The 27,251-nt window shown below is 42.4% G+C and overlaps 1 protein-coding gene across 1 annotated transcript in view; it reads left to right on the forward strand.

Moving 5' to 3' along the window:
* LOC309558730 (dynein axonemal heavy chain 11-like) overlaps positions 1-27,251 on the forward strand; it is a gene marked incomplete at both ends in the record, with an annotated part of 1,130,439 nt that overhangs the window by 333,749 nt on the left and 769,439 nt on the right. Inside the window, 2 exons of the mRNA XM_082261779.1 lie at positions 23,380-23,506; positions 27,044-27,190. Coding sequence (XP_082117905.1) covers positions 23,380-23,506; positions 27,044-27,190 — 274 coding nt within the window. The remainder of the gene's footprint in view (positions 1-23,379; positions 23,507-27,043; positions 27,191-27,251) is intronic.

The raw sequence follows: 27,251 nt of genomic DNA on the forward strand, positions 1-27,251 counted from the left end.
GTCCGCCGCAATGTTGCAGTCCCGTAAAAAATCGCAGATCGCCGCCATTACTAGTAAAAAAATAAATAAATAAATAAAAATGACATAAATCTTTCCCGTAGTTAGTAGACACAATAACTTTTGTGCAAACCAATCAAAATATGTTTATTGTGATTTTCTTTACCAAAAATATGTAGCAGAAAACAAATTGGCCTAAAATGTTAAAAAATTTAGATTTTTAAATTTTTTTTGGTGGAATGTTATATAGCAGAATGTGAAAAATATTGTTTTTTTTTTTTTGTTTCAGAATTGTCGCTATTTTTTTGTTTATAGCGCAAAAAATAAAAATTGCACAGGTGATCAAATACCACCAAAAGAAAGCTCTATTTGTTGGAGAAAAAGGACATCAATTTTATTTATGTACAGCATCGCAGGACCGTGCAATTGTCCGTTAAAGTAACGCAGTGCCGAATCACAAAATATGGCCTGCTCATATTGCCTGGTCATTAGGGGGCAAATCCTTTCGGTCCAGAAGTGGTTCATTATCACCACATGGATTTTTATTATTAAACGTCCATCAAAATTTGTTAATAATTCACCATGGTTAAAATTACATTCACGATAACTTTTATTATATGTTTATCACATTTTGCGCAAAGATTATACATCACCAAATTCATATTGATTTTTCCTATTTCAACCTCTTGTTTAATCCCATACAGTTCTTGGAACTTCTAGAAACAAATCTGATTCCTTCTGTATTAACAAAAAACTTATAAAACAATCATTAGTGTTGCATTCTACAGTATCACACTTTAATACAATCACCAATAAGGACAATACAAAGCAGACATACATATTTATCTTCAATGATCATTCACTATTGTCCTTTCTTATGCTGTTAAATTAAAATATTCTAAGCCTGGTTTTACATTTAACATGTTATACAGGACTTGTCTAGTCATCTATCTTGTTCAAATGACTTCCATTAAGGAAAGCCACACAGTTTTTCTCAATGGGTGGAACCTCCTCCCTTTCCACGCCCAGTAGGCTGGAATGCGGAATGGGGAACCAAACATTTAAATAATTATAATAATAATGGCTACCTTTTAGGAATTTAAAGGGTGTTGGCCACAATCAGCTATTTTCCAATCATTCCTAGGATTTTATTTCTGCAACAACAATAACATAATTAAAAATGTCCTTTGCCTTACAAAACCACCACCCACATATGTCCATCACATTTAACCACTTGCCTACTGGGCACTCAAACCATTTTCCTGCCCAGGACAATTCTCAGCTTTTAGCGCTATCACACTTTAATTACAATTGTGCAGTCATGCAACACTGTACCCAAATTTAATTTTTTTTTTTTCAAACAAACAGGGCTTTCTTTTGGTGGTTTTTAATTACTATTGGGGGTTTTATTCTTTGCTAAACAAACAAAAAAAAGACCGAAAACTTTCTTATAAAATTTTGCAAACAGGTAATTTTTCTCCTTTGTTGATGTGCGCTGATGAGGTGGCACTGATGGGCCCTGATAGGTGCTGATAGGCTGCACTGATGGGCACTGATAGGCTGCAATGATGGGAACTAATAGGCTGCACTGATGGGCACTGATAAGGCGGCATTGATAAGGCAGCACTGGTGGGCACTGATAGGTGTCACTGATGGTTGGCACCGATGGGCAGCACTGAAGGGCACTGGTAGGTGGCACTGAAGGGCACTAATAAGTAACACTGATAGGTGGCACTTATGGGCACTGATAGGGGGCACTGGTGGGTGACACTGATGGGCAATTATAGGCACTGGTAGGTGACATTGATGGGCAGCACTGATGATGGGGCTCTGATTGGCACTGCTAGGTGGCACTGGTGGGCACTGGTAGGTGGCACTGGGGGGCACTGGTAGGTGGCACTGGTGGGCACTGATAGGTGGCACTGGTGGGCACTGGTAGGTGGAACTGGTGGGCACAGATGCCCCTCTCCTCTTCGGGACTGATGTCCCTCTGACAGAAGCGGCAACCCGCTTTTTTTTCTCCTTACACTGACAGCGTGAGGAGAAGAAAAAAAGCTGATCGCCGGCTGCTGTTTGCATCACATAATCAGCTGTCATTGGCTGACAGCTGATCACGTGGCAAGGGGTCGGGAGGCAGCTCATGCATGGGAGGACGTACATGGACGCCCTCCCAGCAATTAAGGTCCGTGCTGTAGTCGTCTTACGGCTATAGCAACGACGGGAAGAGGTTAACAATATTTTACTAATTTCTTAGATGTTCAGAACCCTCCTGCTTCACGGACATGCACAATCTTTTAAGGGGGGTTAAAAGGGTGGAATGTCTGTAATAGTCTCTCCATCTCTCTCTCCCTTTTTTACACAGACCAACACAGGACAGGTAAGGGAGGGGGGAGAAATCTGGACAGCCGCACAGACATGCAGAGACTGCAGCCATCTCTGCTACAAATTATTTCAGTCAAACATACTTTAGGTGATTGTAGCCATCAGGTAAACATACAAAGACTTTCTAACAAAGGCTTCTATCTTTCTCATATACAGTACCACTTCCTCAACATTAGTTAGCTACGAACAATTCGGACATACACAGATATCCTACATTACTGCAGTTTTACAATCTCAGCTCATCGTTTTCAATATTCAAACAAGTCTCATTGCTCTGAAATTCTACAATCCAGAGAACAGTTTCATTTGTATATCAGTCTCTCACCCAATTTATCAAACAAAAACAAAATTGCAAGCCGGTGTCAAGTCATGGCACCAAAACAAAAATTGGCTTGCATCTGATCACCTAAATGTATCTCAAATAAGCCATCTAAGTATATGATACATTTCCTACACTTTCTCAATGTGCTATGGCTTACAATACAAGAACACAACATTAAACCCAGCACAAACAGTCTAGCACAATTCTGTATCATTTTATATCTCACACAAATTGCATCTCTTTACACAAAGCAAACACCCCACTTTTGGTATCAAGTATTTTGTCATGTTTTTGGCGCTGTTTATAAGTAGAGTTGAGCGAACACCTGGATGTCCGGGTTCGGCCGGACTTAACCCGAACTTTACCCCGATCCCGAACCCCATTGAAGTCAATGGAGACCCGAACGTTTGAGCACTAAAATGGCTCTAAAACAAACATGGAAATGGCTAGAGGGCTGCACATGGCAGCAAAATCATCTTAAGAGCATGGCAAGTGCTCTGCAAGCAAATGTGGATAGGGAAATAACTTAAAAAAGCCATAAAAAACAGAAAAATAAAAAATAATCATCTTTAATGATGTAGGAGGAGGACGAGGCCCACATGGAGTAGGAGGTTGAGGTGGCGGAGGATATGGCGGTGTAGGTGGAAGCGGCGACGGTGGTGGAGGAGGAGGACAAGGCCCATATGGAGTAGGAGGTTGAGGTGGCGGTGGATGTGGCGGTGTAGGTGGAAGCGGCGGTGGATGAGGACGAGGTAGCCAACACTAGTTTTTGTTTTTAATTTTTATTTCTTTTTAGATTAGGGTGCACCCCAAAAGAGTGAGAAAAATCAAAAATACAACAATGGCTTGGTAAGGCCGGTATACATGTCTATTCTGCACAAGGTACCGACAAGTCCTGTGGGATCCATGCCTAGTTCATTTTAATGAACATGAGCTTGTCCACATTGGCTCTGGACAGGCGGCTGCGCTTGTCTGTGATAACGCCCCCAGCCGTGCTAAATACACGTTCAGGAAATACACTGGCTGCAGGGCAGGCCAGCACCCCCAAGGCGTAAAGGGCAAGCTCAGGCCATGTGCCCAATTCGGAGACCCAGAAGTTGAAGGGGGCAGACCGTCATTCAGTACGTGTATAGTACGTAAGGAACGGTAAGGAACTGTATATGGTATATGGTAAGGAACGGTGATGGCGGCGGGGGGTGGGGGGCTTTTTTCCCCCTTCTGGGTTGAGTCTGGCCTTGGAAAAGGTATGTGTCCCTGGTTGTGGTCCGGGCTCTCCCAAAGCTGTCTAAGTTCTGAGGCCTTCTGGTAGGGATGAAGCTGCACTGGTCTTGCCAGGGACTGGGATTCTGAAAAGCCTGTAGTGTATGTGCCCCTGGAGTGGCAGTCCAGGGGTGCCATAGTTCACGGTGGATGGCAACGCTATGAGTATGGCACCAAGGACACTGCACTTCCTACACACATTTTTCACACCTGCCTCTGGGGCCGGGCCTTTTGGTCAGGAGTCAGGACCAGAGGAATTTTTTATTCCTGGCCGAAGGGCCTGCCATAGTATTGCAACATGACACTAACCTTGCACTTCTCCACTATCCCTTTCCCCACTTTTATGTGTTGTGTGTCTCACGTTTTGTGTTTTTTATTGTGGCAGTACACTTTATTTTGCACAGCGTGATTAGTAGGCTGTAGGTCCTTGGGCCTGTTCCTGAAAGTCTTGGGAGGGGGTGGATATGGCCTTTTGGCTTGGTTTGCCCTCTCTCATGGGGTCTCTCTTTGGGAGAGAGGGAATGCCACCAGCATTGCTTCTCAACCTTTTGGCTAAGATCAAGTGTAGTGTCCTTGTTATCAGTTATCTGGTTGCCACCCTGCTGTAAACATGGTTCCTCCTCCTCCTTCTCCTCCACCTCCTCATTCTCCACCTCCTCATCATCCAGAACTGTGCCCTTGCTGGACAATTGTGTACCTGGCGTTTGTGGGTGCAGGAACCCACTCTCGGAGCCACTTGTGAATGACGGCCCTGAAAGCCTTGGAAATGATCACTGCTCCGGATGCGGAGGCGGTAGAGGATGAAGATGAGGAAGCGGAGTAGGAGGAGTTAGCAACAGGAGGCAAACTGAAGCGCCCTGCAATCCTCAGAGGTGGAAGGAGATACGCCAAACAAATTTAAAGAGTGTATCTCACAGTAACATAGTTACATAGTTACATAGTTAGTGAGGTTGAAAAAAGACATCAGTCCATCCAGTTCAACCTATGATGTGTGTGTGTGTTTGCTTTTAGCCGTACATTGTATACCCCTGTATGTTGTGGTCTCTAAGGTGCCCATCTAATAGTTTTTTGAAACTATCAATGCTCCCTGCTGATACGACTGCTTGTGGAAGAGAATTCCACATCCTTACCTCTCTTACAGTGAAGAACCCCTTACGCATTTTAAGTTAAACTGCCTTTCCTCTAGTTTTAGTGAGTGGCCACGTGTCTTGTTGTATTCCCTTTCTCTGAATAGTTTGTTCCTTATGCTAGGGTCGCCAGTACACTATTTGTACATTGATATCATATCCCCCCTCAAGCGTCTCTTCTCCAGAGAGAATAAGTTCAGTGCTTGTAGTCTTTCCTCATAGCTGATGTCCTCCATTCCCCTAATTATTTTTGTTGCCCTTCTCTGGACTCTTTCCAATTCCAGCACATCCTTCGTGAGGACCGGTGCCCAGAACTGGACAGCATACTCCAGATGTGGCCGGACCAGAGTCTTGTAGTGTGGGAGAATAATCTGTTTATTTCTGGAGTGAATCCCCTTTTTTATACATCCCGGTATTCTGTTGGCTTTGCTTGCAGCGGCTTGGCATTGCATGCCACTGCCAAGCCTCTTGTCTACCAGTACCCTCAAGTCTTTTTCCATCCTAGACTCACCCAGAAACAGGAACATAATCAGCAAACGCTGCAACATCATTAATTTTCCCCTAAATTGGTGTTTATCGAATATCAGAATAGAACAACAGTATCCAAAGGGTGTATCTCACACGTACAGATACTGACTAAGCCGCAATTTAATATCTTACTGTCCCCTAAATGGGTGTTTATTGTATAGCAGAATAGAACAACAGTATCCAAAGGGTGTATCTCATACGTACAGATACAGACTAAGCCGCAATTTAATATCTTTCTGTCCCCTAAATGGGTGTTTATTGAATAGCAGAATAGAACAACAGTATCCAAAGGGTGTATCTCACAGTAACATATGCAGACTAGGCTGCAATTTAATATTTTTTCCCTATATGGGTGTTTATTGAATAGCGGAATAGAACAACGGTATACAAACGGTGTATCTCACACATACAGATACAGAATAAGCCGCAATTTAATATCTTTCTATCCCCTACATGGTTGTTTATTGAATAGCAGACTAGAACAACAGTATCCAAAGGGTGTATCTCACACATACAGATGCAGACTAGGCCGCCATTTAATATTTTTTCCCTAAATGGGTGTTTATTGAATAGCGGAATAGAACAACAGTATACAATGGGTGTAGAGAAGGTAAAAAAGGGGGAGGGGTATGTCTGTATATTAAGAACAGTGTACAGGTAAATATGAGGGATGATATTATTAATGGAGCTATGGACGAGGCAGAATCCCTATGGGTAGAACTTCAAAGGCAAAGCACTGTAGGGAAGCTAATATTGGGCATGTGCTATAGGCCCCCCAACCTGAGGGAGGGGGGGGAGGTGGACCTCCTTTTACAGATACGATTGGCAGCAAGGATGGGAAATGTCATTATAATGGGGGACTTTAATTACCCAGATATAGACTGGGCAAAAGGAACCGCACACTCAGTCAAGCCTCGGCAGTTCCTAAATGTTTTGCAGGACAATTTAATGGGTCAGATGGTGAATGCACCGACAAGAAACAATGCGGTACTTGATCTACTGATTACCAACAATACAGACCTGCTCACGGATATAGAAATACGGGGCAACTTAGGAAACAGTGACCATAGATCAATTAGTTTCAGTATTAATCATAGTAATAGGAAACATAAGGGTAATATGAGGACACTAAATTTTAAAAGAGCCAATTTCCCCAAACTGCGCTCTCTGCTAGAAAATATCAAATGGGATAGAACCCTGGGAACAAAGAACACGGAGGAAAAATGGGAGTGCTTCAAGAGCATACTAAACAAAGGGATTGACCAGTGCATTCCAAAGGGAAATAAATTTAAAAGAGCAAAACTAAACCCTGGGTGGCTAAACTCCAACTTAAAAATGCATATTAATGCTAAAGAAAAGGCCTTCAAAAAATACAAGACTGAGGGGTAATTGGCAGCATTCAGGCATTACAAAGAGTGTAATAAGAAATGTAAAGATGAAATCAGGGCGGCTAAAATAGAACACGAGAGACATATAGTGGAAGAGAGTAAAAAGAACCCCAAAAAATTATTTAAGTATATAAATAGTAAGAAAGGGAGGCCAGAACACATTGGCCCCATAAAAGACGACAAGGGAGATTTGGCCACAGAGGACAGGGAAAAGGCGGTAGTGTTAAATAATTTCTTCTCTTCAGTCTTCACAAAAGAATCGGGGGGCTACACTAACCCAGCTTGTAAGGCCAAACTAAATAATACACCTCAGGAAGTACCGCCATGGCTAACAGAAGATAGACTTAGAACTAAACTAGAGAAGCTTAACATAAATAAATCACTGGGACCGGATGGCTTGCACCCAAGGGTTCTTAAAGAGCTCAGTCAGGTGCTTGCCAGACCATTATTCATGATTTTTATGGATAGTTTACAGACGGGTATGGTGCCAGCTGATTGGAAAAAAGACAAAGTGGTACCAATATTTAAAAAAGGGCCAAGATATATCCCGGGTAACTATAGGCCGGTCAGCCTAACATCAGTAGTCTGCAAAATTTTGGAGGGGATGTTAAGGGACCACATACAAGACTTTAGTAATGAAAATGGTATTATTAGTAGTAATCAGCATGGATTCATGAAAAATCGTTCTTGCCAAACCAATCTATTAACCTTCTATGATGAAGTGAGCTGCCACCTAGATAAAGGTAAGCCTTTGGATGTTTTGTATCTGGACTTTGCAAAGGCCTTTGACACCGTTCCCCACAAACGCTTACTGTTCAAACTAAGGAAGGTAGGTATGGACCATAAGGTGAGTACCTGGATAGAGAACTGGCTCGAGGGGAGAGTGCAAAGGGTGGGGATTAATGGGGAGTACTCGGATTGGGCGGGTGTCTAAAGTGGAGTCCCCCAGGGTTCTGTCCTGGGCCCAATCCTGTTTAATTTATTCATAAATGATCTAGAGGAGGGGATATCTAGTACAATCTAAGTATTCGCGGATGATACTAAACTAAGCATACCAATATCTTCTATGCTGGATGTGGAAACCTTACAAGCGGACCTGAACAAAATAATGGGGTGGGCAACTACATGGCAGATGAGGTTTAATGTTGAAAAATGTAAAGTAATGCACTTGGGTGCCAGAAACTAGAAAGCAAGCTACTCACTAGGGAGGGAACCTCTGGGTGAATCTAAGATGGCAAAGGACCTGGGGGTACTGGTAGACAACAGGCTTGGAAGTGGCATGCAATGCCAAGTCGCTGCAAGCAAAGCCAACAGAATACTGGGATGTATAAAAAAGGGAATTCACTCCAGAAATAAAGAGATTATTCTCCCACTCTGCAAGACTCTGGTCCGGCCACATCTGGAGTATGCTGTCAAGTTCTGGGCACCGGTCCTCAGGAAGGATGTGCTGGAACTGGAAAGAGTCCAGAGAAGGGCAACAAAAATAATTAGGGGAATGGAGGACATCAGCTATGAGGAAAGACTACAAGCACTGAACTTATTCTCTCTGGAGAAGAGACGATTGAGGGGGGATATGATATCAATGTACAAATACTGTACTGGCGACCCTAGCATAAGGAACAAACTATTCAGAGAAAGGGAATACAATAAGACACGTGGCCACTCACTAAAACTAGAGGAAAGACGGTTTAACCTTAAAGTATTTTTCTTTTTTAAATTCAGATTAAGCAGACACATATGCACTCAGCTTGCATGAAATGGCCCTACACACCGCACGCTTAACAGGTTGGATACTGTTGTTGTTCTATTCCGCTATTGAATAAAAAAAAACCCCATTTGAATGAAAAACTGAAAAATATTTTTTTTCCCCTAAATACTGAAAAATAATTATTTTCCCCTTACATTGGTGCTTTTTGAAGAGCAGGTTAGAAAAGCAGTGTCTGTCTAAACACTGTATGTCAAAGTAAAATATGAAGGAAAATTTTTTTTTTCTTTTTTAAATGCAGATTAACCACTTACCTACAGTGCACTTTCACCCCCTTCCTGCCCAGACCGATTTTCAGCTTTCAGCGCTCTCACACTTTGACTGAGAATTACTCAGTCATGCAACACTGTACCCATTCAAAAATTGTGTCCTTTTTTTCACACAAATAGAGCTTTCTTTTGATGGTATTTAATCACTACTGGGTTTTTTATTTTTTGTGCTATAAATAAAAAAAGACTGAAAATATTGTGAAAAAACGCATTTTTCTTTGTTTCTGTCATAAAATTTTGCAAATTAGTAATTTTTCTTCACAAATTTTGGCCAAAATTTATACTGCTACTTATCTTTGGTAAAAATAACCCAAGTAAGTGTATATTATTTGGTCTTTGTGAAAGTTATAGAGTCCACAAGCTATGGTGTGAATCATTGAAAATTGATCACACTTGATCACACCTGATGTACTGAAGGCCTATCTCATTTCTTGAGACACTAAAAAGTCAGGAAAGTATAAATACCCCCCAAATGACCCCTTTTTGGAAAGTAGACATTCCAAGGTATTTAATAAGGGGCATGGTGAGTTTTTTGAAGTTGTAATTTTTTCCCACAATGCTTTGCAAAATGAAGATTTTTTTTTTTATTTTATTTTTTTTTTACAAATTGCCGTATTAACAGGTTATTTCTCTCACACAGCACATGTATACTTGCAACTACACCCCAAAACACATTCTACTACTCCTTCTGAGTATGGCGATACCACATGTGTGAGACTTTTTCACAGCCTGGCCACATACAGAGGCCTAACATCCAACCAGCACCGTCCGGCATTCTAGGAGCACAAATTTCACATATAATTTCCTGACAACCTATCGTACTTTTGAAGGCCCTGGAGCACCAGGACAATGGAAACCCCTATAAAATGACCCCATTTTGGAAAGCAAACACCCCAACGTATAATTTTTGAGGCATAATGAGTCTTTTGAATATGTCATTTTTTTCCACAAGTTTTTGGAAAATGTGGAAAGAAAATGAAAACACATTTTTTTTTACACAAAGCTGTCCATTTATGCAATATTTCTAACACATAGCATGTACATAGCAAAAATTGCACCCCAAAATACATTCTGCTATTCCTCCTGAGTATGGCGATACCACATGTGTAACACTTTTTCACAGCCTGGCCACATACATAGGCTTAACATCCAAGTAGCGCTTTACACAAAGTTGTCCATTTATCCACTTTAAGACTGGGCCTATTTTTGACACTTGGTGTTTACAAGCTAAAATCATTTTTTTGCTAGAAAACTACTTGGAACCCCCAAACATTATATATTTTTTTTTAGCAGAGACCCTAGAGAATAAAATGGAGATCGTTGCAATATTTTTTATCACACCATATTTGCGCAGCAGTCTTCCAAATGCGATTTTTTTTGAAAAAAAATCACTTTTTTGATCTAAAAAATAAGAAAACAGTAAATTTAGCAAATTTTTTTTCCATAATGTGAACGATAATGTTACGCCGAGTAATTAGATACCCAACATGTCATGCTTCAAAATTGCGCATGCTCACAGAATGGCGCCAAACATTGGTACTTAAAAATCCCCATAGGCAACATTTTAAAAATTTCTGCAGGTTACTAGCTTAGAGTTACAGAAGAGGTCTAGGGCTTAAATTATTGCTCTCGCTCTAACGATCGCGGCGATACCTCACATGTATGGTTTGAACACCGTTTACATATGTGGGCGGGACTTGCGTATGCGTTTGCTTCTGCGCGCGAGCTAACGGGGACAGGGCGCTTTAATTTTTTTTTTTTTTTTTTTTCCTATTTATTTTATTTATTATTTTTTTATTTTTACACAGTTTAAAAAAAAAAAATGTTTTGATAATTTTTATTCCTATTACAAGGAATGTAAACATCCCTTGTAATAGAAATAGGCATGACAGGTCCTCTTTATTGTGAGATCTGGGGTCAAAAAGACCTCACACCTCACAACTACACTAAAAAAGAAAAAAAAAAAAAAAATTGTTGAAAGAGGAAAAAAAAAAAAGCAAAAAAAAAAAGCGGCCCTTTAAACCGGTTGCTAGGCAACATCTTTTGACGTAGCTCCGGTCCTCCAAGACCATAGAGTTGAGTGAGGGCCATCTTGCCCTCACTCGACTTCCTGTCTCTGAGGATCCGGGACCGGATAGTTTTCCCCGCTGCCGGCGGGTCCGGTAAGCTGGGAAAACGTCTGGGACGCGGCAGGAGGGGGGGGGCACCTCTTCCCCTGCACCGTAAGGGTAATTCCGCGGCGAATCCGCCACTGGGACCACCCTTATCTGAAAGCCGACCGCCCGCCGTTTCAAAAAATACCGGGGTTATGGGGGCTATCTTCTGCCATAACCCCAGTATTTAGCTTTTAATGGCCGACGCATATAGTCGTTAGGCGGTCAGTAAGTGATTGCATGTATATGGCAAACAGGTGACGATGACTGATGGGGTGACAGGTGACGATGACTGATGGGGTGACAGGTGACGATGACGGATGGGGTGACAGGTGATGATGACTGATGGGGTGACAGGTGATGATGATTGATGAGGTGACAGGTGACGATGATTGATGAGGTGACAGATGACAATCACTGACCGGGTGACATGTGACGATGATTGATGGGGTGACAAGTGACGATCACTGATGGGGTGTCAAGTGACGATGATTGATAGGGTGACAGATGACGGTGACTGATGGGGTGACAGGTGACGATGACTGATGGGGTGACAGGTGACGGTGACTGATGGGGTGACAGGTTACGATGACTGATGGGGTGACAGATGACGATGACTGATGGGGTGACAGGTGACGGTGATTGATGGGGTGACAGGTGACGGGGCGATGGTCACTGATGGGTGACAGGTGACGGGCGATGGTGCACGGCGGTACTGATGGCAGTCTCTGGTGACCGGTGAACTTTAGGCTACATTCACATGTGAGCGTAGCGATCACGGGCAGAATCACTGCGATTCTGCCCGCGATCCAGAAATCATTGCAAATGGCGGGACGCCTGTGCGTTGCCCGCTGTGCGATGTTGCTGCGATTTCCGCCTGCCGAATCGCGGTAACATCACGCAAACAACGCATGACGCCCCAAAGAAACTCTTGTACTTTTTTGGGCGTCATGCGATGTTTGCGCGATGTTACTGCGATTTGGCAGGCGGAAATGGCGGCAACATCGCACAGCGTTTGGGGTGCTATTGCAAATCACGGGCAACGCACAGGCGTCCCGCAATTTGCAATGATTTCCGGATCGCGGGCAGAATCGCGGTGATTTTGCCCGCGATCGCTGCGCTCACATGTGAACGTTATGGGTGTCAATTTCTGGGCACTGATGAGGTGACTGTTGGGTGACAGGTGACATTGGGGGGGGCTGGGGACTGTGTGGGGACCTTTATTACTGTGATTTTAGTGTGATTTTACTTTTTACATGTGTACAGAGCAGTAACTCACTATTTCTAGCTCTTCTCCCCTCATACTGGAAACTGTATGAGGGGAGAAGAGCTAGTAACAGTCAGTTACTGCTCTGTGTTTACATTTTGTGATCGGCTGTGAATGGATTCACAGCCGATCACTTAGTAAACAGTCACTGTCAGTGACTGTTTACTACCGCCGGTGACAGCTGTGTTCCTACGGAACACAGTGCCACCGACATGACCGCGCTGCGCGCTCCCGATCGCGCATGCGCGGTCATCTCCCGGCCGCCTCCATTGTGATCGGCTGTGTCATTGGAACACAGCCGATCACGTGGGAAACAGCCATGCCTATTGGCTGTTTCCCCCCTGCCGGTGACCGGCTGTGTCCCGGGGACACGCCGACACCGGCAGTGCACGGCGGCGCGCCCGCGATCGCGCGCCTGCCGTGCATTTACTGGGTCACGTCATATGACGTCCGCCCAGGATAATAGCCGCACCGTCCCGCCGTCATATGACGGCGGGCGGGCGGTAAGTGGTTAAGCAGACACGTATGCACTGAGCTTGCATTAAATGTGCAGCACCGCATGCCGCCCACGTAACAGACTGATAAAAGTTTTTTTTCTCCTTTCTCCTCCTCACTGGACTCAGGTCAGGGCATAAAGATCGTGCACTGCACCACCACACAATACAATCAATGTAGATCGCTTTCTGATTAAAGAAGATTCTTTCTATTCTTTCCCTCAAAGCAATCTCCAGCCTGACCCTACAATAATCTCCCTATCTCTCCCTCAGCAGCATCAGGAACCTCTCCCTAGTAGGCATGGCTGTGATGGCTTCTAAGGGCACACTAGTTAATCGCTTGCTGATTGGCTGCCTTGCACCTGTTGAAACCGCGCCATTAATACTGTGCTAAAATATCAAATAATATTACAGAACAACGGACAGTACCGAACATACAGTGAAATGTTCGGGTCCGTGTCCGGGTACCGAATACCCAAAAGTCCGGTACGATCCCGAACAATACAGTCGCTCAGCCCTATTTATAAGGAATATACCACCCCCAAGCTAACTCCCTTTGCAATATGACCCCTTAGGACTTGACCAGTTAACAATACCATTCCTTTGGTATATGGTTTAACTATGCTAATGTCCTTATATGGCTCCTTGACCATATTTGGAGGCCTAGAATGTATTAGTGAGCCACTTTAATAATAAGGAAATATAAAATTTACAGTTTCCCCATCACCCAGCTGCTGCAGCAAAAATAATAATAAAGACACTGCCACCCACATGCCCAGTGTCTAATTTCCAGCTTGTCCAAGCTGCTGGCTTTACAACTCCTGCCTTTCCGTCTGGTTGATTCTACCCCTTCCGTGAATTTGCAGAATGTGCTATACCACAAGAGCAGGTTTCCAGTCACTATTTCTTTACACATAATGCCATTCTATCACGTGGAAGGCAATGCTGTGACATCGTTGGACAGGGCAGGGCAGTCAGCTGCAAGGTCAACCTTACTACTGACTTGTGGTCTAGCAAGCATAGACAGGGACGCTATATTTCGTTCACAGCACACTGGTTAACTCTGCTTGCAACCGGCAAGGATGCAGGACAGGACTCAGTGCTGGAACTTGTTTTGTCGCCATGTCTCCATACAGCTGGCAGTGATGATGTGAGATTTGTCAGCTCCACCCTCTCCTCCACTTCCTCCATGCCCTCCTCTGCTGAATTGTCCTATGAACCACCAGTACCTCTAAGCATTCAATGGGCTATTCAATGAGTAAGGCTTAAAGATGCCATGCAGTGCTTCAGCTGGTCTTTCTAAGGGACAGGAACCACACCAGAGAAGAGATTCTTTAAGCTCTGCAGGGGCAAGCCCAGAGGTGGATCATGTCACGCCAGATTGAGCCAGGAATGGTGGTGCTCAATAATGGCACTAACCTCCTGTCAGCCCTTTGACAGGCAAAGTTGATACATGTGCTATGCCTAGCACATATCCTCAATTTGGTGGTGCAGCATTTCTTAAACAGGTACCCAGGGTTGCAAGATCTTCTGAAGCAGGCCAGAAGAGTCTGTAGCCATTTTCAGCTAGTGTTTTGTTAGTTGAAATTCAGAGGGAATTCCACCTACCCTTAAACTGTCTGATTTGTGACATGCCCACTAGATGGAACTCAACTTTGGCAATGCTGCAGCACATGCAGCAGAGGGCTGTATGAGTATGGCACAACGACAGGCTCAGGCCAGATCAGATTTTTTTCCCCACGCCAATGGCTGCTGATAAAGGATGCATGCACTGTACTGTCACCTATCATGTACCTGGTAGCAGAGCCTGAAATAATGAAATAATGAGGAAGGCCTCTCTTACACCTCTGACTCGGGGCCCCTGAAATTGTACACAGAAGGCGCAGGAGTGCAGAGTGGCATGAGTGCCTGTAGTGCCTGTAGGTCTTGCCAGTAGAAGAGCGGGTATTCAAATCAGGCAGGAGAGGTCGTCAATAGACTTCAGTGAAGCAGACTGGCTGGTAGACAGCTGGAGGAGGGAAGATTGAAGCAGTCTGGTACTGGCAACAGTGAGCATGCACTGGTAGCAGACTGTAGAACAGCAGGCACAGCAGGATGTGTCAGGAAGCAGGGTCAGGCAAGCTTGGTCATATACTGGCAGGACAGATCAGGTACAGAGGAGCAGGCAATAGGGTGGTCTGGATGCAATCCGGGTCAGGAGCCAATCAGTGCAGTAGAAGCCAATGGAGCAGACAGAAGCGAGGTCAGGGACAAGCCAGGGTCGGTGTGGGCAGAGTTCAGAGAGTAGTCAGACAAGCCGGGTTAGCAACTGGAATCAGGATACAGGATAACAGGAACACAGGATGCAGGGAAGGCTGAAATACAATGCAGCACTGATCCTGAGCACTGGCTGAGTTCAAATAGCCTGTGGGGTGCCAACATCTATCACAGGTTCATGTGTGCGCTGTGAGCTCACGCATGCACATATGCATTAGCCAGTGCCCAATTCTTGCAAGCTCGAAAAGGATCATGTTTTAGCTTGTGCACAGAAGGCCTTTCCTTAAATCCCCATTTGAGGAGGCTACAAGGATGGTGAGCCATGACAATGCATGCGCATATGCATTAGCCAGTGCCCAATTCTTGCAAGCTTGAAAAGGATCATGTTTTAGCTTGTGCACAGAAGGCCTTTCCTTAAATCCTCATTTGAGGAGGCTACAAGGATGGTGAGCCGTGACAATGCATGCATCAGTGACACAATCCCTGTTGTGTTCCTGCTGGAGCAGACTCTGTGTAACATTATGGACAGGGCACTCAAGATAGAACAGCGGGAGGAAGAGGAGGACTTCCTTTCCTCTCAAGGCCTGCTTTATGCAGACACCATTCTTGTGATGCCACAGAACACACAAGAGGAGAAGGAGGAGGATTCTGGCAGTTTTGGAGGCACTGAAACAGTGGAAGACATACATTAAACTTTAAGAGATGGTCTTCCGCCCCCGAAACCGTTGGGAGTAGTACGTGGCTGGGAGGAGGCAGTTCCAGATACTGTAATCCTCAGGGACTCTGCTTCTCATGCCTCCACAAACTTGCTGTGCATGCGCTCCCTTATTCTTTAAAGCCTGTAAAAGGACCCGAGAATTTGTGGCATCAAGGATCATTATTGGTTGGCAATCCTCCTTGACTACTGTTAAAAGTTTCAGAACTCATCCCGTTCCCACAGAGGGAGCAGAAGATGAAAAATCTTGAGGACACCTTTAAGAGGAGTTTATGTAATGCCTTTCCAGACTCCAGTAGGTTACAGTCTCACGGAAAAGCTAGTTTTGAAGCTTCTGTTGGTCAAAAGAGGAGCAGTGGACAAAAGGGCCGCCTCAGTGATGCATTTCAAATTTTTTTAGTCCTCTGCACCCAGGGCTGTCAGCTTCCACATCCCATTGGCAGAAAGTGCATCATGTAGTGGGAGATTACCTTGGGGCAAAAACAGACAAGGAGAGTTTTCCGGTCGATCCAATCCACTGGGTTCCTGGGTCATGAGAATAGACCACTGGCCAGAACTTGCTCACTATGCAATTGAACTGCTTGTTCCCCTCCATCCAGCATGTTTTCTGAATGGGCATTCAGTGACAGATAAAAGAGTGCGTCTGTCCACAGACTCTGTTGACCAGCTGACATTTTTCAAAATTAATCATTCGTGGATTAGTATCAAGCCCCTGATGCTGATGTCGCCGATAAAATCTTTTTGGGTGTTGATTTTATCTGGAAGAAATGTTTGGGTATAGGTTTCATGGGTACAATTGTCACCCAAGGACCAATTTTTACGGTCTTGTTTGACATGTTCATATAATTTCAATTTTTTTACAGCAAGGCCAGTTCTTGCTTTCAACAAGAAAACCTCTATAGGGTTACGGTGTGAAGGCACCGCCCACACCCAAAGCCCAATTTTTAAACACCTGTTACTGCTATCCAAAGTTGGTGAAACAGACACCAGAATGTATCCAAAAAATCTCTAGCTTTGTTCTGAGTGCACTAAATTGTGGCCTCATCATAAAGACAGGCTCACCAAGCTGTTGTTTACAAAATAAAGAAAGCTTGCAGGAAAAATGTAATTTTTTTCTTGATAAATTTTTTTCTTGCAGCAAGGTTCTATATATGATACAGATGTGCCACTTTACAGCAGACTAAGGAGACACCCCAGGCACTATATTTAACCACTTCAATTCAGGGCACTTTCATCCCCTTCCTGCCCAGGCCAATTTTCAGCTTTTAGCGCTGTTGCATTTTGAATGACAACTGCATGGTCATGCAACACTGTACCTAAACCAAAATTATGTCATTTTTTTCCCCACAAATAGAGCTTTCTTTTGGTGGTATTTGATCACTGCAAGTTTTTTATTTTTTGCTACACAAATAAAAAAAGACTGAAAAGTTTGAAAAAAAAGTTTCTTGTTGATGTTATAAAATTTTTAAAATAGGAGGAGGAGGAGGCACTGATGGGGTGGCACTAATATGCAGCACTGATGGGCACTGATAAGCCGCACTGATATGCAGAACTGATGGGCACTGATATGTGGCACTGACAGGTAGCACTGATATGCAGCATTGGTGGGCACTGATAGGCGGCACTGATAATCAGCACTGATGGGCACTGATAGGTGGCACAGATGGGCACTGATGGGCACTGATAGGCAGCACTGATGGGCACTGATAGGTGGCACTGATGGGCACTGATAGGTGGCACTGATGGGCTCTGATGGGCACTGATAGGCAGCACTGGTGGGCAATATTGGGCACTGGTGGGTGGCACTGATAGATGGCAATGATTGACACTTTTAGGCAGCTCTGATAGATGGCAATCATGGCCAGTTCTGATGGGGAGGGCCCTGAAAGGGTCCCTGAGCCCTGATTACCATACCTGGTGGCCATGGGTGGGCATCCCTGGTGGGCAAACCCAGGTGGCTCTAGTGGCACCCCCCAAGGGGCTGCACTGGTAATCAGTGCTCTGATTACCAGCACAGACCCCCCCTGTCACGAGAGCCACAGATCAGCTCTCCTCTCCTTGTGCCTGTCAGGCACGAACTGAGGAAGGCCAATCAATGGCACTTCCTATTTACTATGTGATCAGCTGTGATTGAACACAGCTGGTCACATGATAAAGAGCCTACGTCAGAGTGACACACCGCAGCACCGATCGCCTCTCTGCACGCCCCCGGGGGTGTGCAGAATGCTCTATCCTGCTGGACGTCATATGACAGCCAGTCAGGATAGTGCAACCAGTTTGCCGCCGTCAATCCACTATAGGGCGGGCGGCAAGTGGTTAAAGGAAATTTTCATTTTTATTGTTTCACTTTAAGCACCAATGAATCACTGCCCATTTTTAAAATGATCTTTTTTACAAACTTTTTTTCCATTGATACTTGTCCCCCAGAGCAGTACCTGGACCCTCATACCCTTTGTATGCCCAATAATTTGCATATAAGCCTTCAAAATGTTTTTTTCTAGTTTGAGGTCCTGTAGACTTTATAGGGGTTTCGTTGTTCGGCTCTGAACTTTTGCAATGTTTGAAAGTTCTGGCGGGAAGCGGGGATGTTCGGCTCATCTCTACTCCATATTCCATATATCTTTATTGATATACCTTAGGTTACTTTGTGATTTTTATTTAGTATTCTATCAATGCTGCCAATGTTAAAACCCATGATACTGCTAATTTGCTGGCTTTTGTATTTGTCTGATCTATGCAATGTCACTATAAAAACAAAATTAAAAGAAAACAATCTGCTCTATCTTGATAAAAAATCTTTCTTTGTCTTTATAAAAATCTGTCTCATCTCCAGTATTAAAACTGTCACTGACCTGGGCAAAATTGTTCTCTGTTGGCTGCCATAGACTGCAGATACTAGGGTTACAAATATATATATATATATACATAGGAAAAGTGACATAGACTGAGAGGCAGTCTGCTTTGCAATTCATTTTGTCAATAATTTGCTTGATACATGTCCCCTTTGTCTATTGTGTTTGTGTCTATAACATCAGCTTAGATTTGTGTTTTGTGTGCAACTTTCTAACCTTTAGCATGTCATTGCTGTCACAGCTAGCAGTCAGGATGAGTATTGTGACATTTCACTGTGGAGGAAATTCTTAATTTGACTAACCTATCTGCTTAAAGGACAAGTAAAGGCTAAACATGTCCCAAATTCAGTTACTATGTGATGCACATGCCTTCTAAAGTACACAGAAAACTTCCTTTATGTTCCCTGACTGTACAAAATCCTCCTTTATTTTTGTCTCATACACTCCCCTTCTCAAACACTGTAGACCACAGTGGGAGGGTTTCAGCAACAGGGGCTGTTAAACCAGAAAGCAGTGGGCAGGAGTAGCGGTGACTAGGTTCTGTTTGACAAGCTACAAGCTTGTGAATCAGCAGCGACAAAGCTGAAAGCAACTCCCCTTTCTCATCCAACTGTAATGCAAGCAGGCACAGCCTACATGAAAGTGGAAACTCTGCTCTGAGGTCAGGGTCAATGTAGCATTATTGCCGCACCAACACAGGAATTCATGTTAGGTGGATTTCACCATCAGATTCAGTAGGTATTTGTGGGCTTTGCAATGGGACCTAATGGGGCTCGCTATACATGTTACATTCTGACCATACAATATCTGTACAATCAACATCAGATATATCAAAACTTTGTAATATGAGGACCTACCTATACTATCCAATCAATTTGTATCCCATCAGGCAGGCCGTTGGACTACATAGTGGTTGGTAGATCAGACTGTAACAGGTTTGGTGGGCTTAAGTGAAAACTAAAAATGCCACAGCATATCATTTTGTTAATGGGCTGTCATAGCTCTACTTTGAGTGAAATTTTTATTTAAAAAAGTTTGTTTTGAGGGGTTAGCATATTATTCTTTTTGGATTTATCCTTCTTCCTTTTTTGTGTATTTTATTGGTAATTGTGTATTTTTTACTGTCTGTGTAAATAATAAAATAGAGGCTATTGAGGCTCTATTTTTTGGCACACAGACAATTCCAAGATAGCTAAAAAGAACTGTATCTGTATCTGAGGAGAAATGTAAGGTTCATTGCATCCTTAAAAACCACGTTAATTTCATCTTTCCCATGCCTTTAATGTTTTTTACATACATTTTGGCAAACTGAAAACCTAATTTTGCTCATCTCTGGCCAGCAGTAGCAAAAATATTATAAGCTTAATTTACTAAAAGGATTAGAACCTGTTCAGTTCATTGAGCTTAGTAAATAAGGTGAATATGTATTAACTTCAATCATGTGCTAACAAAAGTCCTGTTTTTTATAATTGCCCTTGCACATGATTGGGTATTCAAAGGATACACAGGTTCACCTGCTCATTAACGTTCACTTTGCTTGGTGAACAGCCTCTTCAACAGAGAGAAGCAAATTATACAAAAAGCAATTCTTATCCTTTACATTGTAATATTAAATGTATCTTTAGACTGAACTGTAGTCTTTAGTTCTAGTTATGCCATTCACTCCTCATTCACATCCATGCATATTAACATCTATAAATGATCAAACGTATGAGTTGTTTTCTTCTTATTGTGTATTTCTATGTCTGCAATTATTTTCTTCTTTTATAAATGACTAATTGTATTTGAAATATGTGTAATAACAATTTGTCGATGCACTGCTACATAGGAATCGTCAGCTGCATTTCTATTTAATACATTTTATTGAAAGTATACATTAGAGTTGTTTGATTTAAGCTGAAACCCACCAGAATCATGAATAATACCCTCATTTTAAGTGCATATGAGGATGAATATATGTATAAATAAGTAACTGTTTAATTAAATGACAACAAATGATTGCAATTTATCTTGCAACAAATGAGACTTGTGTAACCAATTTCTGCCCAGCATTGAGATTTATGGATCATTACCTGTTTGGTCTGATATTAAAGGCAAATTAGTTAAGGATTTCATCTGCTTTGAGGATGCAAATTAATATCCCGCAAAGTTCAGGTCACTTTCCTTCAATATAGAAGATATTTGGTATATATTTAAAGCCTTCCACTGGCTTCCATGCTTTAACTAAAATAAATGATTTTGTTTTGCTTTATGCAAAGAATCCCACAAATGTGTTAAGATTCGATTTGTAAAAGCTTTTTTCTATACCTCTGTGTGCATGTTTAGACTTGCTGTGCTTTCTCAGTAGCAGTGCAATGCAGTTACTGTGGTTGCAGCTTTTTTCATTTTAGTGCACATTTTTTGTTTACAAACTTTTTTATTAGGTGTAAAATAGTGGTACAAAATGAAATTTCAAACATTCTGAAGAAAAAACTTACATCAAAATAAATTGTATATAACTGACACACAAAGAGTATAGAGATACTATCTTGTTAGGTTTATAACAGGAAAACATGTTATTTAGTATAAAGCAATACAACAAAAAAAATTATAGCATGAAGTAGTCATTCATTATTTTAGTGCACTTTTATAGATGCTGCTCTGACAATATAAAAGACTAACTTGGCTAATATGATCATTTTTGTTTTTGTTCAGCAAGAAGGCTGACTGCACTGTTTGATTTGCAGGCGGCCACTAGAGGGAGAACCTGTAGATCAGCATTTTACATATGGTCATAAAAACATGATACCTCAAGCCAGTAATAAAAAGAAGTTACTGAAAATGAGTACTCAATAGAAATACATCAATCTTTGGATTTAAGACAAGCTTTTGTGATATTCAAATACAATTCTAATGCTACATTAAAGCGAGCTGATACCAAAAAAAAGCCCTGAAAATACACTATATTGTCAAAAGTATTGGGATGCCTGCCTTTACACACACATGAACTTTAATGGCATCCCAGTCTTAGTCCGTAGGGTTCAATATTAGGTGGGCCCACCCTTTGCAGCTATAACAGCTTCAAATCTTCTGGAAAGGCTGTCCACAAGGTTTGGGTGTGTGTCTATGGGAATGTTTGACCATTCTTCTAAAAGTGCATTTGTGAGATCAGGCATTGATGTTGAACGAGAAGGCCTGGCTCACAGTGTCTGCTCTAATTCATCCCAAAGGTGTTCAGTCAGGTTGAGGTCAGGACTCTGCGCAGGCCAGTCAAGTTCCTCCACCCCAAACTTGCTCATCCATGTCTTTATGGACCTTGCTTTGTGCACTGGTGTGAAGTCATGTTGGAACAGGAAGGGGCCATCCCCAAACTGTTCCCACAAAGTTGGGAACATGAAATTGTCCAAAATGTCTTGGTATGCTGACGCCTTCAAAGTTCCCTTCACTGGAACTAAGGGGCCAAGCCCAACCCCTAAAAAAAAACCCCCACACCATAATCCCTCCACCAAATGATTTGTACTAGTGCACAAAGCAAGGTCCATAAACACATGGATGAGCGAGTTTGGGGTGGAGAAACTTGACTGGCCTGCACCGAGTCCTGACCCAAACCTGATAAAACACCTTTGGGATGAATTAGAGCGGAGACTGCCATCAGTGCTTGACCTCACAAATGAGCTTCTGGAAGAATGGTCAAACATTCCAATAGACACTAAATTAATGTAGGGAGGGTACTGCGCTTCAAAGGTATTAAAGTGCCAATTGGTATCAGATTATATGTAAGGTATTAACCTTCCTAGCGGTATTCCCGAGTGTGGCTCGGGGTTAAATTTCAGTGCCAAAAGCGGTAACCCCGAGCCACACGCTAGGAAGATCGCTGGATCCTGGTAGAGGGGTTACTTACCTTGTCACCGGGATCCAGCGATGTATCCTGGCAGTGTGTGGTGGCGGATCTTCCTCCTGATGCTCTCTGTGCCCTGCCTTCCATCTCCTCTACAATGCAAAATGAAATAAATTCACATTAGATTGCCCCCAGTGCCCTTTCCTGCAGTTTTACTTTACTTTTTATATATGTGTATATATATATACATATATACGTATATATATATATATATATATATATATATATATATATATATATGTGTATATATATATATATATATATATATATACACACATATATATATATATATATATATAGCTCTTTTGTATAAAAATATCTAAATATATAATATTAATTCCAATGTTAAAGTGTCCAGTGCTCAGTGTCAATAAATATAAATAAATTAATTTGCTCTTCACTAAAAAAGTGCTCAGTGCTTGTCTGCTATCTCTCATCAAATATTGAAATGATCAAAGTGCTTGGTGCTCATGCTTCCAGGTGCTCCTCTCTCAGTCCCCTACTCACCGGACTGTAAGAGGAATCAAGCCTTAATACCATACACAACGGCCAGGATCACAGGAAAGCACCAGATTCTCAGCACCTCAGACCAATGTCTCCTCACACTCAGATCGCAGCAGTATACAATAAATGTCATCCAGGAATAGATCCACCATAAAATTTAAATGGAGAGAGACCTCATTGTGCAGTATTAACAACAGTTAGTTTGTTTTTATTCTTGTTACAGGCTCACACTTTGTGAAAAGTCATTGGCTGACTACTTGGAATCAAAACGTTTGACATTCCCCAGATTTTATTTTGTTTCTTCAACTGATTTATTGGAAATCATTTCCAAAGGAACTCAGCCTAAGCAAGTAAGTGGGAAACATGTGATGGAATACATATCGTGTAAAATATCCGTCTCTGGAAGATTATATTATAATTTATATTTTTTGTGTGTCCTGTTAGCTTTAGTGTTTTTACCCTTTTTGCATTTTTTTTTTCTGATATATCAAACAGAGCTGATAGGATTACCACATACATGCAAATATCTAACACAGAACAATTGCCATTAAGGTGTCTGCCTGTACTTAGTGTTACTAAACCCACAACAGTAAAATCAGTCTGTATATGCAGTAAAGCATGCTTGTTATACTAACTGTGGAACCTAAGGGGTCAATCCTGTGCATTGTGTAAAAAGGCTGTTGGATCCTGGCTTATTTGATCCTCCCCTCCTTCCAGAGAGGATTTTTTTTTCTTGGGAAAGTGCAAGTGATCAGAACAGGGCCAATCAGCACTGTTCAGACAGAGGGTCAGGGGTCTTGCAGTCTCATAGGACAATCGGAAAACCCTTCCTACAAGCTTTAACCAGTGCTTGACTGAACACTGATAAAAGTCACAAGATTGCTTTAACTACTGAAGAGAGAAGGTATTTAGCAGGTTGTATTTACTAAAATAATTGCATTTCCATGTTCTTTGAACTATGGGAGACCAGATATAGTGAATGCAGGCTCCTGGGTTTTGCCGACCACCGGCCGCACTTTTACTGCGGCAGGTCGGCTCTATTATGCAAAATATCGTTTTGTGCAATAGCCAGTGGGGGCACTGATTGGGCAGTGTCCAGTGGGGACGCTGATTGGCCAGAGGGGGAGCCAATCAGTAGGTCCAGCAGACGCGATGTCCGCTGGCACCCGCGATCGCTCCCCATGGAGACAGATGTAAACAAGGCAGACCGCCTTTCTGCCACAGATAAATGCTATTTAGGAACACAGATCTCTATGTTCATCTAATAAGTACATCCCCCACGCAGCTAGAAAGCACCCTACAAAATTGTATTAGGTAGTCAGGAAATTAGATGTATAATTTATGTCCCTAGAACATCTGACGGTGCTCCCTGCATGTTGGGCCTCTGTATGTAGCTAGGCTGTGTAAAAATCTTACACATGTGGTATTGCTATACTCAGGAGGAGTAGCAAAATGTATTTTGGGGTGTACTTTTTGCTATTTATATGCTATGTGCTAGAATATATCCTATAAATCAACAACTTTGTGTAAAAATAAAATGCGTTTTCATTTTATTTCCCCATTTTCCAAAAAGTCTTGAAAAAAATGGCATGTTCAAAAGGCTTATTATGCCTCCTAGATTATCTGTTGGGGTGTTTGCTTTCCAAAATGGGGTTATTTTTTGGGCATTTCTATTGTCCTGGTTCTCCATGGCCTTCAATAATGTAATAGGTAGTTAAGAAATTAAATGTGTAATTTATGTTGCAAGAACACCTGACGGTGCTTTCTGCATGTTGGGCCTCTGTATGTGGCCAAGCTGTGAAAAAGTCTCACACATGCGGTATTACCATACTCAGGAGGAGTAGCAGAATGTGTTTTGGGGTGTAGTTCCAAGTATGCATATGCCATGTGAGAGAAATAACCTGTTAATATGACAATTTTGTGGGGAAACAAAAATCTTAATTTTGCAAAGAATTGTGGGGAAAAAATTACAACTTCAAAAAACTCACCTTGCCGTTTGCTAAATACCTTGGAATGTCTACTTTCCAAAAATGGGTCATTTGGGGGGTATTTGTACTGTCCTGGTTTGTTAGTGTCTCAAGAAATTAGGCCATCAGTACATCAGGTGTTATCAGGTGTGATCAATTTTCAAAGATTGGCACCATAGCCTGTAGACTCTATAACATTCACAAACACCAAATAAAATACACAGATTTTGTTGATTTTTAGCAATAGCAACAATGTTGCATGACTATTTGTCATTCAAAATGTGAAAGCACTAAAAGCTGAAAATTGGCCTGGTTAGGAAGGGGGTAAAAGTGCCCAGTGGGCAAGTGGTTAAGCTAGTAAACAGCTTAAGGTACCCATACATGTTAAGATTTCTCTCATTTGGTGCCATAGGCTAAACAAGAGAAAATCAATAGATTCCCCCATTGACGCTAAACAGTGTGGGTAGAGGAATCTCTTTGCCAGCTTTTCTATTCTTACAGTCACTGCTCCTGTGACTGTCTGAATACCTGAACAGTGATTTCATCTGTATTTATTGTTTATCCAAGAAATTTTCACTCAGCAGGGCATCCCATGGCTCAATTATAGGCTGTTTTAGCAGGAATCAGATAAAAATCAATCTGTGTATGGCCAGCATATGTATAGTCTAATCTTTCCTTTCTGTAGCGGGTATTCTAAAAAATATCTACATTTAACAAAATAACAAGAAACACAAAGAGGGAGCCTCTAACAATCTGAAAGTCACATGTAGCACTACTCCCTTGGAAGCTGCTGATTACGGGTTCCCCTGGGTTACCATTAGCAAAAATATGACAGTTTGACATTTTTCCCAAGTCTTTTAGCTCAGTCAGGAAACAGTCCAGTAGCTTTGGTTTTTGTGTTTTTATTTGGAACTTAGATAAGAGAAGGAATGAGTGGGATACTCCAACTTTATACAACTATGCACAATTGGCTGGGAGGACTTAAAAATGCTGAGTAACACTGAGTAACGCTGAGTAACGCTAGTCACAGCTAGGCCGCTGCTTCACTTTGCCCTTAGCTGTGAAGTATAAGTGTATGAGCTTTCTGAGGTAATCTGTACTGTATTGCTGAACAACTTCAGGGCCCTTCCTGGCACCCCCTTTGTTCCTATTATTATGGGTCAACTACATGGCACCCCCTTTACTGATTAACTTCCTGTGTGAGCTAACTCCTTGATCCCCTGACTTCTCTGGAATGGTCCCCTCTCTTAGGCAGACCCTTAGGCAGAACTCCTGGTACTCATGATACTGTTTTTCCCAACAGTCTGTGCTAGCAGCTCCACTTGTCAGCGCTCTGGATCCTCTGCAGCTCAGCTCCACACACTTGGTTCACTAGGCCGACCGCCTTAACCACCTTTCTCACACCTACAGGAGGAGAGACAGCTGTCCACCTCCTCCTATGACTTTGCTCCCGCCAAAAGTTCCCTTGCCTCATGCGCTCCCCGCTTTTATCATCAATCCCATGATGCACCTCTCCAGATGCCAACCCACTGGGACAGTACAAAAGCTTGTGTATCATTGGCCAGGTTTCATCCACTGTCCAACAGGCCTCCCCATTGGATACAGTGGAGAAACTCCCTCAGACCAGATGAATACACACTGAGCACAGAGAACAGACCTAACTAAAAGATCAGGCTCCCATTATAAGCAGCAGAAGCATTAGATGCTTTTACCTAGCACCTGTCTAGGAGGGTGCTACATACACAAAATTACTTTGAGGTAAAGACTACAATAATACCTTAAATACATGCTTACTGAAAATATATTATACTTCTCCTTTCACAATAATGATCTTTAGCACATATTCCTTCTTTATTACTATGAATTAAAGTATTTTAAAATAGGAAACATCAGTGTAAATTTTCAAACATATTTTAACAGGTAATTCGACACTTTCTGAAGCTGTTTGACAACATTGCTGATCTGAGATTGGATGATGAAAATGGAGAAAGTAGGATTGCTATAGGGATGTACAGCAAAGAACAAGAGTTTGTTTATTTTACCAACCCATGTGCATGTGAAGGCCAGGTAAGTCTGCTAAAATCAGCAATGCAAATATATTTATGCTATCCAAACACATTTCAATTGT

This window comes from Pelophylax lessonae, assembly GCF_965119305.1.
Source record: "Pelophylax lessonae genome assembly, chromosome: 6".
Lineage (NCBI taxonomy): Eukaryota > Metazoa > Chordata > Amphibia > Anura > Ranidae > Pelophylax > Pelophylax lessonae.